This window comes from Miniopterus schreibersii (genome assembly GCF_964146895.1).
Source record: "Miniopterus schreibersii genome assembly, chromosome: X".
Classification (NCBI taxonomy): Eukaryota; Metazoa; Chordata; class Mammalia; order Chiroptera; family Miniopteridae; genus Miniopterus; species Miniopterus schreibersii.
Window position 1 is genome coordinate 16,611,892 of NC_138104.1, and position 17,341 is coordinate 16,629,232.

A 17,341-nucleotide genomic window follows, 5' to 3' on the forward strand; every position below is an offset into this window, starting at 1 on the left:
CTCCTAGTCATTTGAACATTTCTGTTCCATTTCATGGTGGCATTAAAGAAACATCTGTGCAGCTCTAGCGAGTTCTTAAACTAAGGTTTGATGGTACCCTTGGGGTTCTCATTACTGAAGCCATGCCTAATAGAGTGCAGTTAGTCCCCTAACTGTTGTTGTGTGTCCCAGGTCCCCCTACCAATGCACCCAGTGCTGCCCGATTAAAGTGGCCTCAACTACAGTTTTGGTCACTTCAACAACTGCTTCACTTCTCTGGGTCTTGAAGCCGATGATGAAGGGAAGCACTTAATCACTTCCCAAGTCTCTTTCCCCGTAATCTGCTGTGATTCTCTAGGGTTATCACCAAAGCCCAGGACAAGGGTGTTGATTTTATTTTATTTTTTTTTATTTTATTTTATTATTTTATTTTATTTTTGAATATGTTTTTATTGATTTCAGAGAGAGGAAGAAAGAGGGAGAGAGAGAGAGATATCAATGATGAGAGAGTCATTGATCGGCTGCCTCCTGCCTGGCCCCTGCTGGGGATCGAGCCCGCAACCCGGGCCTGTGCCCTGATCAGGAATTGAACCACAATCTCCTGGATCGTAGGTCGATGCTCATCCATGCTGGCCGGGCTGTGGTAACTCTTTTAAATGAAATGTTTGATTAAGCAGAACACACCATTCTGACCATATTCAGGAGCAGACACTTGGAGGTAAAATGCAGGACAAGGGGACTATCCAGAACATGGTGCCCTTTGGTGCCACCATTGCTGTCGCGAGCAGAAATGTCTCCTAAGGTCCCAGGGTGCTTGCAGGGCTGCAACCCTGTCGGACCGTCCCCGGTCGCCCTGGGCTCAGGTTAGCTGTGGGCTGCTGACGGGGGACTCCCCCCAAACGCCCCGTGCTTTCTTGCCAGCTGCACGAGAAGTTTGACCGTCTGAAGAAACTGCACCAGGACGAGAAGAAGAAGCTGGAGGACAAGAAGAAATCCCTGGATGACGAAGTGAACGCTTTCAAACAGAGAAAGACGGCGGCCGAGCTGCTCCAGTCCCAGGGCTCCCAGGCTGGCGGCTCTCAGACTCTGAAAAGGGACAAAGAGAAGAAAAAGTAAGTGTAGGGGGGGGCTCTGGGGTGGTGGCTTCTTTCTGCTCCTGCTCATCCCCTCAGGGTGGGGTCTGGGCGCCGAGGGGGCGAGGGATGGTGAGCAGAGGTGAGCTGCGGGCTGTTAGACCAGTTTGGGTACCCGTAACCGGTCTCGGTGTCCCCGCGGGATCTTCAGATTCCCTGAATTTGAGGAATTGAGAGTAGGCCCCAGAAGCCCAGCCTCTCTGTTTGGTTGCTTAGGAATGTCCTGCAGACTCAGGTAGGAGGAGAGGGAGGGAAAGGAGAAGAAAGGCAAAAGGAATGTGAGAGGGTAGAAAGAAGAAGGGAGGAAACAGTGAGCGCTGCAAAGTCATAAGGAAGTGAACAAAAAGGAGGGCAGGTGGAGGGCAGTGGGAGAGAGGGTCTTCGCAGGAGCCTTTCGCATGCTCTTTCTCCCCAAGAGGTCGGAGCTGATGGGGCTTCCAGGCCTGCTTGCGCATCCCATCCGGAGGTGTTCACCTCTCGGTGCCTGCAGGCCGGCCTCTCTCTGCCTCAGTTCTCCCTGGTTGCAGCCAGCAGAGTTTCATTGCTGCTGCTGAAGGCTGGAGCCCAGTTCTGATTTCTCACCCCTTTGCTGTCCATCCTGTTGACCGCTTAGTTGTTCCTGGCCTGAGGTACAACTAAAAACTTGGTGGGGAACCCTCAGATGCTGGTATACTCTGGATGCGCCATCCTCAACCTGGGGAATGATTTGACAATCTATCTCCCTCCCCTGGTATTTGGTAAGGTGGGGTAGCATGGGCTCCTGGTTACCATGTGGGCCGATTATCCTGACCCAACCCATTCCTCATCCCAGAACCAGAGAAGAGAAAAGCATTTCTGACGGGACCTATTCATAGCAGGAAAAAACCCAGTGGTCCCTTGGGCTCGGAAGTCGTTTGTGCAATGTGACTCAGAAGCCCTCAGATGGAGTGTTAGGCAATGTCCTTATTAAAGGGGTCTGAGGATCTGAAAGATGTCCATGGTCGTTGCCCTCTATTCTTAGCCATGTGTGTTCCTGACTCAGCTATTGGATTTTTTAAAAAATATGGCTTTATTGACTTTTTTTTGAGAGAGAGAGGAAGGGAGAGGGAGACAGAGAGAGAAACATCGATGTGAGAGAGAAACATCGATCGGTTGCCTCTTGTAGGCGCCCCTACCGACCGGGGATAGAACCGGAAACCTGGGTACGTATCCTGACGGGGAACTGAACCTGTGACCTTTTGGTGTGCAGGACGACACTCCAACCAACTGAACCACACTGGCCAGGGCTCAACTATTGGATATTTGCCAGGAGGAAACATCTTCCTTTCCTCTGTGCCTGGCTCATCACTTAGGAATAAAATAGTGACTTTTGTACAGTATTAAAATATTTTGAAGGCACTCAGTTTTGCAATTCTATTATTCTTTATTCGTAAGTATAATTTGAACATTTTCACGTTAGTCTAAAGATTTTTGTTAGTGAACCATAACACTGTATGTCAAATTCACTGACTAACAAACTCTTTTTGGTATTACTTAATGGATAAAGTTCAACTGGCCAGATAAAGTCTCTTGGGAAACACTATATTAACCAATCTGTCGTAGTGTGTCAGTTGCGCCAGCAGGAATGGATTCCTATTTTTAAGATCAGAAAAGTCTAAATTTGTCTTCCAGTCTAACCTGCTGCCTTCATAGCCCTGCGGTATTTGTTAACTCAATCCCTGGGGTAGTTTCACAGCCTGCTTGCAGGAATTAGAAGATCCATTTGTTCGGACCCACTGACAGACGCTAAACTATAAATATTCTCTATTCTGATGTTAGTGGAAGTTCCTCCCACACCAGGTTTTCTCCCAGTTGCCTCAAATTACTGGACCTCCCCCGACCCCAGACAGAAGACCCTCTTTACAGTCCTCAGGAAGATTTGGGGCTGGTGACGGTGCCCTTTTCTAATTCGAAATGGGTAAAAACCTTAGTGCCTGTGCCCCTCGTATTAGCAATAAGGGCCTGACCCAATAGACTGTCCTCTTTTCATACTTCCAGATGGGTAAGTGGCCCCAGGCCTGGGCTTCTTGCATAATCCCTTAAACAGTTAGCTGGCTTCTGAAAGACCCTTCATGAGGCCTATGTCACTCCGGTCCCATAGTGATGATGGCAGTGGTGGGGTATGAGGGTGCAAGTGGCGATGGTAACACTTCTTGAGAGATGGTGGTTGGATGTAATAGGGTCACATATTTAGAATTTCATTTGGCTTCCCTTAAGGAGGCTAAGGAATAGTACCCGTGTTGCAGGGCTCGCTCCCAGCCCACCCTCCCCACGTGCCCTCCTGCTCCTCCTAATCTCCTTTGACCTCTAACTCTTCATTGTTGGTGTGAACTCATAATATTTGGTTTCTCCTCAAGCTCACTCCACCTTCATCAGCTCTTACTGTTTTACAGTTAACTCTGCTGTTTGCTGCATGCTGCATGAAACCCAGGGTCCTGGTAAGCTTTATTAACTCTAAATAGAACTGGCAGTGGCTCCTAGAACACATCTCCCCAGATCCCACCCCCACCAACACACATATCCGACCGTAAAAGAAGCTGCCTCATTGTCCCAGCTGGTTTCCTCTTGTGACTTAGACTATTAAGAAAGAGTCTGGTGTGGTTTCAAGTGTACATGTGGAATGTTTGCCTGCCTGATTAAAAGTGGGATATTTTCAGACTTCTGCTAGAACAGCTGGGTAGCAAGGATGGATCAATATTTGAGGTTCCCTTTTGGCCTTTTTTTCTTTTTTTGTTAATCTCCCGAGGATATTTTTTCCACTGATTTTTTTAGAGAGAGTGGAAGGGAGGAGGAGAGACAGTGAGAGAGATACATCGATTTGTAGCCTCCTGTACACCCCTGACCGGGGCTGGGAAAGGAGCCTGCACCCAAGGTATGCCCTTGACCGGGAATCGAACCTGAGATCCTTCAGTCCGCAGGCTGACACTCTAACCACTGAGCCACACTGGCTAAGGCTTGGCCTTTTTTTTTTCTTAAAGAGCCTTAATCATTGCTTTCCAAATTAACTAGACTGTAGTGAGGAGGGAAACCGTTGGGTTCAGCAGCCCTGTCCTGCATTTGTCACAGTGGCATTGTCCTCCAGGTTTGGGAATGTTCCAAGCTAACAGAAACTGGCTTCTCTGTTTCCCTCTGGTGGCTGTTTCTTATCCAGAGGGTTCAAGTTCTCAAATTTCTTTTGGCTATGTAACCCCCCCCAAACCATAATGAAAGTGGAAGAAACTGAAGAGCTCTCAGATATTACAGAAAGTTCCTTACATTTAATTCTACAAGTACCAGTTTCATGAACACCTACCTTTGGTAAGATGGGTTCCTGAGCACTACATGTTGCATCTACGGAAGAGAATAAGCAGGCCCTGGCATCAAGTGATTTATAGGATGATTATAGCAATGATTAAGCACCTCCTGTCTGTTCTTCTAGACTCAGGTAGTAGATAGGGAGGGAACTTAAATATGTCTAATTTAACACAATTAAGCTTATTACTGTTTTTTAAACTTTACCATAGAAACTTTTAAACATGAACAAAAGAAGAGAGGGATAGCACAGTGCAGCCCCAGGTACCCACAACCCAGCCCCCACACAACTGTCAACACAGGGCCAATCCTGTTTCGTCTATTACTCCAAATCTGCTGGATTATTATAAAGCAAATGCCACATTATTTAATCTGCAAATATATTAGCATGTATCTTTAAGAGATAACGACTGTTTAAAACACACACACACACACACACACACACAAAGACCATAACCACAGTGCCACCATTATCATACCTACAAAATTAACAGTTCATTAACATAAAATTCCTAGTCAGTGTTCAGGATACCCCAGCTGTCTCATAAAGCCCTTTATATTTGGTTTGTTTGGATCAGGGAATATAAAACATTGAGAGGGCTTGCTTCTCCCCACTCACCAATATAGTTTATGATTTAAATGGCGAGTCGGCTGTTCATCACCAAACTGATTGCCGCAGCTATTGCCCTGGGGACTTCGGGCAGCTGGCAAAACATCCTATTTTCAAGCAAGTCCCAAAGAGGAAGTCCATAGAGGCTTCTGAAACATAAGGCCATGAAATTGGGCCAAAGGAAACAACCCTAAAAGAACAATGAAAAGATTTATTGTCTAGCTTAAAGGCAAGTCTTTAGAGCCCCTGCTAGTTGACTGGAATTAAACAGCAGGTTTCCATTCAGGAAGACTATCACTTCCCAGAGTGTCTGTCCTCTGCTGCGGTCCCAGTGCCTTGAAAAGTGTCTGACACCTGTAGAAGCTCAGTTCACATGTATCTTCTTTGTTCCCCCCTTTTCTTTTCCTTTTTTAAAATGTTTTTATTGACTTCAGAGAGAGGAAGGAAGACGGAGAGATAGAAACATCAATGATGTCATTGATGGGCTGCCTCCTGCATGCCCCCTACTGGGTATCGAGCCTGCAACCTGAGCATGTGCCCTGACCAAGAATCAAACTGTGACCTCTTGGATCATGGGTCGAAGCTCAACCGCTGAGCCATGCCAGCCGGTCTGTTGCCCCATTTTCAATGAGGAGAGTAGAAAAGATGTATTCTGGTCAGTTAGATTTCAGTTAATGAAACTGAATTAATACGGTTTGACACAACCTGGTTCAGATTTCCCTGAGTGAACCATTGTTAGTGGCCATTACTAAAATGAATTCTAGCAAAACTATAATTAACGCCTTACTTTATAAGTGAGAGGTAATTAGCAAACAGCGTGAACAGCCAACCTCAACCCAAGTAGGTTGTTTTTCCTGGCAGGCTTCTCCCCAGACCACAAAAGCAGTTCCAAAGCAAATAGGGCAGAGAGGCTTTGGCTCCCCGGGATCCGAAAGCAGCAAAGGCAGCCTGTCCGCTCCCCGAAGCCATCATTCATAGGGTGGATCGCAAAGGCCACCTCTCATTAAATAGAGTGCGGCTTACTGTTCCTCACTGTTCCTGAAATTGCTTGAGGCACTGCTTGTAGTTGTCTGAAACTGTAGGGAAATCATTCTTCTGTGACTTGTACACAGTTGTATATATCTCAGTGGTTACTGACCCCTGACTCTTGGGGGGTGCACAGTATATGGAAGAGTGTACACGTATCAAAATATGTCAGCCTCCCTGTGAAGCCCAGAACATAGGCTAAGAGTGCTGTTTAGGTTTCCCTTCCCCTAGGAAGTAAACAAAGAATAATGTGAGGGAGGAGCATTCATATAAAACATTCTAATACTTTTCAAAGTGCTTTTCCCCATAATATTTCATTTTTGCCTTACAACAATCCTGTGAGGTAGGGAAAGAATAGTCTTCAGTTGACAAAATGAGTACATGGAGGAGCAGGGAATTTAAGAGACTTGACCAAGGATCACACAGTGAGTTAGTCGCAGAATGGAGCAAGAATGTAGAACTCCTAATTTTGGTATAAATTGCCATTCACATGTGCGCGCGTGCGTGTGTGTGTGTGTGTGTGGTGTGGAGGTGTATGGATGTATTCACTCTGAGGAAGTGACTGTACAAACATAGTCACATATGCACATGCTTTTAACTACCTCTTCCAAATATCTAATAGTCTTTTTCTTTTTTAAGTATGGTTTTGGGTGGGGGGTTTTTTGTTTCAAAGAGAGGAAGGGACAGGGAGAGAGAGATAAACATCAATGATGAGAGAGAGTCATTGATCTGCTGCCTCCTGCATGCACACCCCCTGCTGGGGATTGAGCCTGCAACCCGGGCATGTGCCCCGACCAGGAATCGAACCGTGACCTCCTGGTTCATGGGTCGACGCTCAACCACTGAGCCATGCCGGCCAGGCCCCAAATATCTAATAGTCTTTAATGAGATAAATGTATCCTTCAGGTAAAAAAACAGGCTTAGATCCACAGCCAAGGCACTCTCAGGGACACTATGGTGTGATTAAACAGCCAAAGGTTTCAGGCTCTTATTCTGGCCGTGTCTTTTTCTTTGTGATCTGGGCAAGACAGTCAATCTCCCTGTGTTTCTCAGTCTCCTCATATGTCATATGGGGATGGATACTACTTGCCCTGTTTATGTCACAAGGATGAAGTTTAAATGAAAGAAAGGTCAGAGTGCTATGTGACTGCAAACCAGTAATGGGTTTCCGCAGTTCAGGTTTTCAGGTAACTGGTCTGAAGCAGACACTTTTCAAACAGCTCTTGCCCCAGGGTGCCACTTAGCTGACTGGGTTTCCCAATGGGACAAGACAGCCAACAGCTGAGGGCCTGGTGCTCTGTGCAGGGGCCCAAGAGCACCTGGAGATCTGCTGAAGGTATTCCCGCACAGGGTGTCTGGGTTGGGGCATCAGTCAGGACCTGGGAATTAATAAGAGAGAGAACATATTCTTGAGACTGTTGGGAATTATTTTGCCAGCTAATCCCATTACTGCTGCCACTCAGAGGTGTGTGTAGGTATATGAGCAAGAAAGCATGTTCAGGAGCCAATGCAAGATAGGACCTTAAGACCACCTAACGTAGCCGTATATTCTAATGTATCCATTAGTCATCATGACAAACAGTTTTCTTCTAACATTTTTTTGGTACATTAATCTATCCATCCATTAACCCAACTTCTCTTTTCATTTTCAGTTTGGGCTTCCTGTAGACACCCTTTTCCTGCACAACAGAGCTGGGCTTCCCTCTCTTTAATTATCCCTTAACACGACTGGGGGCACACAACCTGTGTCCTCTCCTCTCTTCCTGCCAAAGTATATAGAAAGAAGCCTGAGAGTCTAAGGATGGTGTCTGGCCCCTGGTCAAGAAGCCAGCAGTCATGTGGCTTAGATACGCATCGCGCTTCCCTCTCCCCCCGCCCCTCCCAGTGCCCCCAGCCATCCACTCCCCATCTCCCATCTTTGCCCGAGTGTAACATGTTCAAGGGTCCCATCTGCTACTCTCCACCACGGGTTTCCCAGTTCAAAGTCTGACGGTTGCTCCCTTCCCCGAGGTATTTGCATCCACTGTGGCTGGGTAAGCACCAGTCCAGCAGGACCGTCCCCCTTAGTCCCTAGTCACTGGGCTTCCCTGAGCACCCACTACCTCCCAGCAGAACCCTAGTTCCTTCTCAGAGGGCTCCAGAAGGAGCTCCTTTGCTGCCTTTTCCTTATGGCCTCCCAGCTCAGCCCTTTCCAGTTTTGATTCGCTCAGAGTAACTGTACTCCAGCTGTGTTAAAAACCTAGAATAAGTTTATCTACACCAACCCCCCCGCCCCAGAAAACACGACTGCTGAAGAAAATAGCATAAATTTCCTCTCTCTCAAACTCTGGGTACCCCACAGATGCAGAAAGGGAAATAAACCTGAATATTATTACCTGCCTAGTGTCTTGAATGATAGGCTTAAGGAATTCTGAGGCGTGTCGGCATCTCCTATGTAATCTCCCTTAGGGCTCCACACCATCCCCAAAAGACAGGGCCAGTAGCGGCTATAATAACGCCATGTCACAAACTGCCAAACTGAGTGGTCAAAGAATCAATGTTTTCAGTTTTGCTTTGATGAGTCTTCCTGTCTCTCTGGTGAATGTGATGCTAAATTTTAATCTGCATTTTGCATGTTCCCTTCCCCCCAATAAGTAGAGGTGAGATTATCATCTGGAGAGAAGTGTTATTCTATTCCTTGAAAGGTCCCTAACTTTATCTCCAGTCTAAGGATTTGATGTTTTATAAATATTCCAGGCCCAATTCTGATAATGGGGGCCATCCCATAATGCCTTTGGGAAACCCTTTGAAGTAGGAGCGCCCCATTGTCAGGCACAGTGGCCTTCGGTGTTTGGCCAGTGAGAGAGTGAGAGCTGGAGGTGAGCTGGCAATTCTCTGTGGCTAACACGCCCTTTCTCTGCCCTTCCTTTGCAGTAACCCATGGCTGTGTACTGAATAGTATTCCCCGCTACAGCTGGACTGGACTCCATTTAGCCCTTTAAGCCAAGGTTCCTATTTTAACTGACAGCTTTCCTCCGGGTGCCAGGAAGCTGGGTCCCCTGTCCCTGCCATGTTCTTCCACTTCAAGCCCCACCTCTTTTGACTTCTGCCTCCCAGTCTCACTGGCACTGATCATGAACTTCTTTTTTATTTTTTGAGAGTTTTTTTGTTTTGTTTGTTTAGTTACTTTCTTTCGAAACAAGGCTATGCCAAATAATTCAGGCCTTTTTGAAGAGTTGAGAATGGGAAGAGGGTTTCTCTCTTCAATAATAGATAATAATGGGAAGGGAAAAGTAGAAAAAATGAAAAGTAAGTGAATGCACACTCTTTACCTTTTCTTGTTGGTAAAGCAATGGCGCAGTTTTGATGTGTATTGTTTGGTGAGTCGCTGATTTGTTGGTGGCCACAGGCAAGTATGAAGGGATTACTGCCAAAGCTTAAGCTACTTTCTTGAAAAATCCAAGTCTCATAGTAGAGCATTTTAGGAGACTATGCTTGGCAGTTTAAAAAGACAAAAAGAACTTGGATACTCAGCCAGTGGCTCAGAGAAATGATAAGTTAGGGCTGTCAGGTCTTCTGGGGAAAGGTATCTTATTTGCAGCTTTGATGTTTCCAGTCCAGTTTCACAGCTGCTTCCCACAAATCCCAAACTTAAAATAACCAACTGGTCTCCATCCCCCCTGGGTAATTATTTGCATCACAAATATAGCCCCCTCATTTGCATTTGTTTACACATCAGTACTTAAGGCTCAAGGAGCTCTGAAAACTTCCCAAGTTTTAGAGCCACGCAGCCTGAGAGAACTTCAGAGACTAGGCAGGAATTTTGGATGAAGGGAGAAATTTTGGTTCGCAAGACAGACATGACCCACTTTTTTCTTAAGAGAAAACTGAGGCCTGGAGAAGTGAAGGGACTTGCCAGAGGTCCCTGTGCTGTTTTGTGGCAGAAGCCAGACCCAAACTCAGCGTCTTCTGACTCCCAATCCATTTCACAAAGGGCTTTAATCTGCTCACGATCCCGGAGACAGGGTCTTTTGATGCTCAGAGAAACTGAATAGTTAGTATTAGAGGGCCTTGGAGGTATTTTTCCCATAGAAAAATAGCCAAGGGTGGGTGGGTAGGGGCAGGCAAAGCAAAAGACTCCAGAGCAGCTGTGAACGGAGTGCTTCTGCGGACAGTAGGGGTCACCAGCACCTGTTAGCTGCTCAGCTTTCCTGGAAGTCTGGAATGGGGCCCAGGCATTCGTATGTTTAACAGGCACCCTAGACAAAGTTTGGTAAAAGAAAATCTAAACTGTGAGCGAGCATAAGGCCTTTAGAAAATCCACCAACACTATGAAAAGAATTAAAATAGTCATTTTATTGGGTAGTTTTCTTTCTTTTTTTATTTTATTACGTTTATTGGGGTGACATTTGCTAATGGTAGTTTTCTCACTGTGGACAGAAAGGTGGTTTTTTTCTTTCCATGAAAAGGCTTTCTAATGAGTACAATCGTTGCTATTTTTAAAAAAAATAACCTAACTACTCTGTTTACTTCTGGTGAAGCAAAACCAGTCATTAGAAATGGTCTGTGCTCTTATTTTTGCAGACTGGAATGGAATGGCTTTCCCAAAAAATCCCCACGTGCACACACACACACCTCATTTCTCTTAAGCCACAAAGTTCGCTGCAGTGCAGATCACTTTTGTTTTTTGTTTCCTATTTTAATCATCCGGCGTTCCCATGTGGCTGTTAATATGAGCTTGTTTTTAATTAAAACAAGAAGCTGTAAAACGGCGTGTGGTGTCCTTAAAGCCTTCTCAGCAGATTTCCCGGTGGCGACAGTCCGCCAGTGACCCCGTTTCTAACCTGTCTTCTGCAAGTGTAATCTGTCCTGCTTCACACTGCCCCCTCCCCTGGCCCTGTCTTACTTTGAACGTCCTTCTTCTTTGGCTAATTTCATGTTTTCTTTCTCTTTCTCTCGCCCTCTCCAGCTTTTTTTAATCTTGTCTTCAGCAGCTGCACTAAATCTAAAGGAGAAGACTGCCATTAGAGAAGAGTTAGGGTTCCACATTGTCTCAAACCAGAAACCAACCAATCCCCTCGCCCCCAAAGTGTGCGTGCGCGCACACACACACACACACACACACCACACTCAGCAAGTGTTCATGTGTCCCTGTGTCCAGGCAAGAAGCTCTCTCCTGACTTACATGGTATTTTAAATGGAAGTGTCTTGTCCTAACCTAACAAGGCAGGAAAAGAACCGTCAGAGCTGGAGAGTGGACCAAGTGTAACCTCAGAGGGACAACTGCAGGACGACTCACCCAAGTGTAAGTGACTGGGGCAGAAGACCTCAGCCATGGGTGTGGAAGTGCTGTTCACAAGTTTTCGTTTGGGTTTCTCATTTTTCTTTTTAAACATGAAACCTCCGGTTCGGTGGGCTGATGGTCTTCGGCCACTATTAAACATTTCTGAGCATGGAAGAGAAAGTCAAGCGACATTTGTATCTCCAGCACTCTCAGACCTGCAGACCCCCACCAAGGGGGAAATGGATCCGCTAACACTAGTGGAGAAAGTAAAGGTGGGAGGGGTTTTAAGCTTAGTGAGAGCGAAATTAATCCATTCAACCTTCCAGGGCTAGTTGGGGTTTTGAGAGAGGTTTCTGCTCAACCTGGGATCTGGCTGGAGAGCTCTGATGTTGACAAATCTGCCTTGAATTCGTTGGTTTAACTTGCATCAAAATACCATGTGAGTGTGCTCCTTCCCACATATCCCCATAACCATCGCCATCCCGCTGTCCAGTGTCTCTTGAGAGAGAGCCTCTTTGCATGTTTTCTGGAATCTGTGTGTGTGTTTTCCTTTCTCCTTTGTTCTTTTTGCTCAAAGGTGTGACCAGTCACTGCCCCTCTGGGGCTTTCATTCGCCAGGAGAAACATCCCAAAACCAGCACTGTTTAGCTTGATACCTTTCTAATGTCCATGTCAATTTTCAATAAAACTCAAAGAAATGCTCAGCGGCTGTGTGATCTGATCTTAAACCATTAGGTGATGCGGCCCATCACGGTTTGCTTTAGGAGTGGGTGGCTGCCTTACAAGTGGATGATTTGAGGGGCTCAGGGAGGCACCCTCAGCCCATTTGCAAACTTCCTAGGTGGGCTGCTGTGCCCCCTCCTTCCTTCATCTGAGCTTGAAATTCCCACGGGGGTGGGATGGGGGTGGATGGGAATCCTCTACCTTTCCTCTATTGGCATGGATTTAACTGATCCGTTGAGCTCATTATCTAGGATAACAGATGGAGGAAGTGGAGTGCCAGATCCCACAAAACAGTCTGCTGGCCATCCAGTTGGGGTTTCCTTTCCTTCGCCAGATGCTGGGAGTAGCAGAGTGGTCCATATCCTCTTGGTACCCAGCCTGAAGGAAATGACACTGGCCTGCGTCTGCACAACTTGCACACTAGGGGGCAGCCGAGTGAGACAACGATAGCCTGTGACGTCACTGAGTAGCCACAGACACCGAGGTGTGGAAAAATACAGGCTCTGCAGCAGGACAGCCTTGCTAGCCACCTGCGCTGTGGGCAAACTGTGTTTAAAACTTCCCTGTGAAAGAAGACTGTCAGTAACTCTCTTGCAGGATGATTGTGAAGACTACATGAGCTCGTGTAAATTAAAGACCTGGATGTTCCATAAACGGTACCCTTTATTAAGAATGGAGTTTCCCCTTTGCTAGAAGTATCTTAGGTTCCTGTAATCCACTGTTTCTAAACTTCAGCACTACTGACATCTGAGGACAGATGATTCTTTGCTGTAGGGACCTGTGCTTTGTAGTATGTTTAACAGCATCTCTTCTCACTAGATGTCAGTAGTACCTCACCCCACACCCAGTTGTGACAACCAAAAAATGTCTCCTGGCAGTGCCAAGTGTCTCCTGGAGGGCAAAACAGCCCCCTGTTGAGAATCACTGCTCTAAGCCAGGGGTCAGCAAACTTTCTGTAAAAGGCCAGCTGGTAAATATTTTAGGCTTTGCAGGCCATGTGGTCTCTGCAACTATTCAACCGTTAATACAGCACAAAAGCAGTCATAGATAGTATGTATGTAAAAGGATGAGTGTGGTTGTGTGCCAGTAAGACTTTGCTTACAGATGCTGAATTTTTTTTTTTTTTAAGAAGTTTATTGATTTTTAGAGGGAGAGGGGGAGAGAGAAATACCAATGTGGGAACACAACATTGATCAGCTGCCTCCTGCATGTGCCCTTGACCCGAAATCAACCAGCAACCTCCTGGTGCACGGAATGGCGGCTCAACCACTGAGCCACACTGGCCATGGCTACGGACACTGCAATTTGACACTCGCATGCAAATTTCATTTTCACATGTCCTGAATTATTATTTTGATTCTTTCCAACCATTAAAAAGTGTAAAAAACATTCTTAGCATGACGGTCATACAAATACAGGCAGTAGGACCAGATCTGGCCTGCAGGCCATAGTTTGCTTGCCCCACCTCTAATGCATTTTAGTGCCTGTTGATGTATCATCAGACTAAAGGTGTTAGAAGCAACTGGCCGGTCAAAAGAAATCAGAAATGAAGACAAGTGGCTGAAGTTTTAATGTAAGTTGGGGGTGGGGAATGGGTTTGACTAAAATTTGCACACAGCTCTGGGAGAGCATAGGTGGGAAGTAGGGGCCTGCTGTGTCGATGAGATCCTGCTCCTGGGTCACTGAGCAGGTGAGAATGCCAACTACTTCTAGGGAGAGGACTGGGCCTCTAATGCCCTCAAAAAGACCAAGCAACCAGGGCTCCTGTTTAAGCACTGAGGTTAAGCAGTGTCCTCTCCTGTCTGAAATGCCCCCACTTCAGGAGATTCACCCCTTACTGAAAGGACAGTTTTCGTGCAAGACCATTCTTTTAAAACATGGGTACCCCTTCAAAGAGTTGTGCATTTGAACATTAGTTTTCCAACCTACACCTACCTTCCATCGGTGTTCATCCAAGTCCACTACTTCTTAGCTTGTTTGGCTTGAGCTTTAGAAAGTCCCTGCTCTGGGCTCAATACCTATAACAAATTATATGTATGTTATATATAGGATTAGGAACAAACTCCTTACCTTGGTTTTGAGCTTAATCAAATTATTCTTTCATCAAATGGTAAGGGTATGTTTAACACCTCCTATGGGTTTGGCCCAGTGCCCTACGCTACGGGGGATACTTTGCATGAGATGTAGTTAGATGCTGCTTTTGAGGAACTTAGAGACTGGCCCCATCTTAACTAACTCAACTATATTTTCCAATACTTCCTAATACCCGGTCTCCTTCCAGTACACTCAGTCTCTGCACAGGCCTTTCCCTGCGTTACGCAAATGATTTGTTGACTTTGAACTATCCTCTACTGATTTAAATCCTGCCTTCGAGGCTCAGGCCCTACTTTCCCCTTGACCAGCCTTTCTTGGCCCCATCCACTATTCTGATCTCTTCCCTATTTCTGAATTTCTTAGTTGAACTTTTATAATCTGCATTCTCTTTCAGGGACTTCCCTCCTCAATAGATGTTAAGCTTCCTACGGGTAGGAACATCATTTATAGCTATTCAGAGGGCCCAGTACAGTGCTGAACACACAACAAAAAGTGATTAAGAGGTAGCTAGACTGAGATGCTTCACCAATGTAGGGAACTATTGCACTTTACTAGCATTTAATTTTGAAATTAAATTACAAGAATAGTGCAAAGTATACCCACATACTCTTGGCCCAGATTCACCACTTGATAGCATTTTGCACCATTTGCTTTATCATTTGTACCCGTTCTCTCTCTTGATAATACATAGGTATATGTGTGCATATATATATATATCTGGATAGATGGATGTACATATTTTTTCTGAACCATTTGAAGGTAATTTACATGTATCATGGCCCTTTACCCCTAAATATTCCAGTGGGTGTTTCCTACTAATAAGGATATTCTCTTACATAACCCCAGCCAGTGATCAACTTCAGTAATTTTAACATTGTTACACTACTTTAATCTATTGAATAATATGCTTTATAGCTTTTTTTTTTTTTTTTTGCTATATAGGATTTGGTCTAGGATCACCCATTGTGTCCCGTCTCTAGTTTCCTTTCATCTGCAACAGCCTTTCTTTGTCTTCTATGACATTGATATTTTTGAAGCCCCATTTAAATAATAGATTGTTCTCATTTGGGTCAACGTGTTGCCCAACTTCTCCACTATGTAATTACTGTTTTTTTTTCTCTTTTTTTGCTACTAACAAACAATCTGTGGGGAGAAGCTGTAAGTCCATACAAATATCCTACTCTTCATCAAAAGTTTCCCCCTAGATTTAGCATCTATTGATAATTCTTGCTTGAACCAATCTACAAAATGATGATTTTCCAACTCCAGCACTCCCTTCATATATAACAGTCGGCACATGATATTCTATTGTAAGCAAAGGCTCTTCCTTTCCCCCATTATTTATCAACTTAGTATCATTGTTGACTTATGGTTTCATACTTTTTCAATGGTTCTTTACTGTCCTTAATAATTCTGGTGCTCAGATTACCAAGATTTGGCCAGTGGGAGCTCCTAGCTATTGCTTTTAATCCGTTAGTAAACACTCCTCAAGAGGATATTGTAGTGTGGACTATTTTGGTCAAGAACTGGTGATCTAATTTCTGGGATAGTTTATAGGGGTGGTGCTTAACCAGCCTCCAAGTTTTCCTCCTTTGATCACTCACTGACTCCCCCCATAGGAAAGGGCAGGGAGAGAAGCTCAGATCTGTCAGTGTGTGAGAGTGTGTGTGTGTGTGTACTGTAGTGTAAAAAGACAGTGGCAGGAGTCTGTTTCAGAACAAAGATGGCAGAGGGGAGGAGGACGGATGACTACAGGAGGTTTCTGGATTGTTTTAGGATTGCAATTGATGCCTTTATGTATCTATCTTCAACCATTTTTCAGACAATCTACTTCTGCTTAGGCGCAGGGGTGGGGAGCCTTTTTTCTGCCAAGGGCCATTTGGATATTTATAACTTCATTCGCAGGCCATACAAAATTATCAACTTAAAAATTAGCCTGCTATATTTGGTCAAACATTTAATTGAATTTGTTGAATTTTGAGTCCTGCCTGCAGTTGCCTTGGCAGGGCCAGACCAAATGATTTTGCGGGCCGTACATGGCCTGCCGGCCAGACCTTTCCCACCCCTGGCTTAGGAGGGGGTTCAATTCCTGTTCACTGAGAAATCTGTGGCTTGTGAGAAGGGAATGGGCTGAGATAGGTTGGCTGAAGGATTTTTTGATCAGAAGGATTTGCGAAATAAAGCCATGGAAAATCATGCAAATTTTTTGTTTTGCTTTCTAGAGATGAAATTGTATATTCCATAGTGGAAATTTCAAATGGAGTCCAGTTTTGGCTGTTCCAAAATAAATGGCCTCTAACATCAGTTTCATTGCCTTTCATTTTGTAATCCAAGTTCAAAAGTCAGATTGCAATTATTTGTTCCTAAATGATGAACAAGTTTTCATCCAAGCTGAGAAGATGTAGCTTTTATTTTCTCAAATCTTTTTCTAGGAAAGACGTGTATTGATGGCAATGCTGTTGTTGATGAAGGTTGGCAGCTTAGGCTGAAATTAATCTAACGGTAAAATAACAAATCATCTTAAAATGTACTCCAAGAAAATGAATTTCACAAGATTGGGACAATGGGAAGAGCCTCCACTCATTCAGTCAGTCATTTAACTCAAGAAATATCTATGGAGTGCCCACAGTAGCCAGGCATAGTTGCTAAAAGCAAGACAGGTGAGTTCCTTGTTCTCATGGAGCTGACACTGGGCAGGGGGCAAACTTTTAAAAAGATTTCAAAAGGTGATATATGCTGTGAAGAAATTAAAAAGCAACAACAGGGCAATGCAATGGCAAATGGCTGGAGAAGCACTGGATGAGGAGCCAAGTGACCCAGATTATGATCTCAGCTTTGCTACAGTATCTACAGTCTTCAACAAATCATTTCACCTCTCCAGCCTTAATTTTTTTCACTCATACAACAATGACTTGAATTTATGATCTTTAAGCTTCCTACTCATTGTTTTGATTTCATGGTTCAAAGAACACTATTACTTCAATCAACATGAATTCCTACCATAGAGTCAAAGACAAAACACTCACTAGGAAATGGGCAAGATGGACATGGAAATAAATCATTATGAAACAGTGTGAAAAGTGATGTTCTGCTTTTCTCAGTTCAATATGCCCCTACACGTGTCATATAATGAAAAATATGTAATTAAAAAGTTAGACAGGGGTGCCCAGCCTGCGTGGCTCAGTGCTTCAGCACCAGCCTACG

General features: G+C 44.9%; 1 protein-coding gene across 11 annotated transcripts in view; it reads left to right on the forward strand.

Annotated features, from left to right (window-relative positions):
* The window catches only part of SEPTIN6 (septin 6), a 65,715-nt gene extending 49,274 nt beyond the window's left edge, over window positions 1-16,441 (forward strand). For 2 of the 11 annotated variants that reach the window (XM_081126390.1, XM_081126384.1), the window contains 3 exons: window positions 901-1,091; window positions 3,524-3,568; window positions 8,971-12,024. In XM_081126390.1, coding sequence (XP_080982516.1) covers window positions 901-1,091; window positions 3,524-3,527 — 195 coding nt within the window. In that variant the 3' untranslated portion in view covers window positions 3,528-3,568; window positions 8,971-12,024. Of the gene's footprint in view, window positions 1-900; window positions 1,092-2,340; window positions 2,516-3,523; window positions 3,569-7,709; window positions 8,920-8,970; window positions 12,025-12,377 lie in introns of those variants that run through there. The other 9 variants (XM_081126383.1, XM_081126389.1, XM_081126391.1 and 6 more) reach the window with 8 other exon arrangements.
* Window positions 16,442-17,341: the final 900 nt, after the last annotated feature.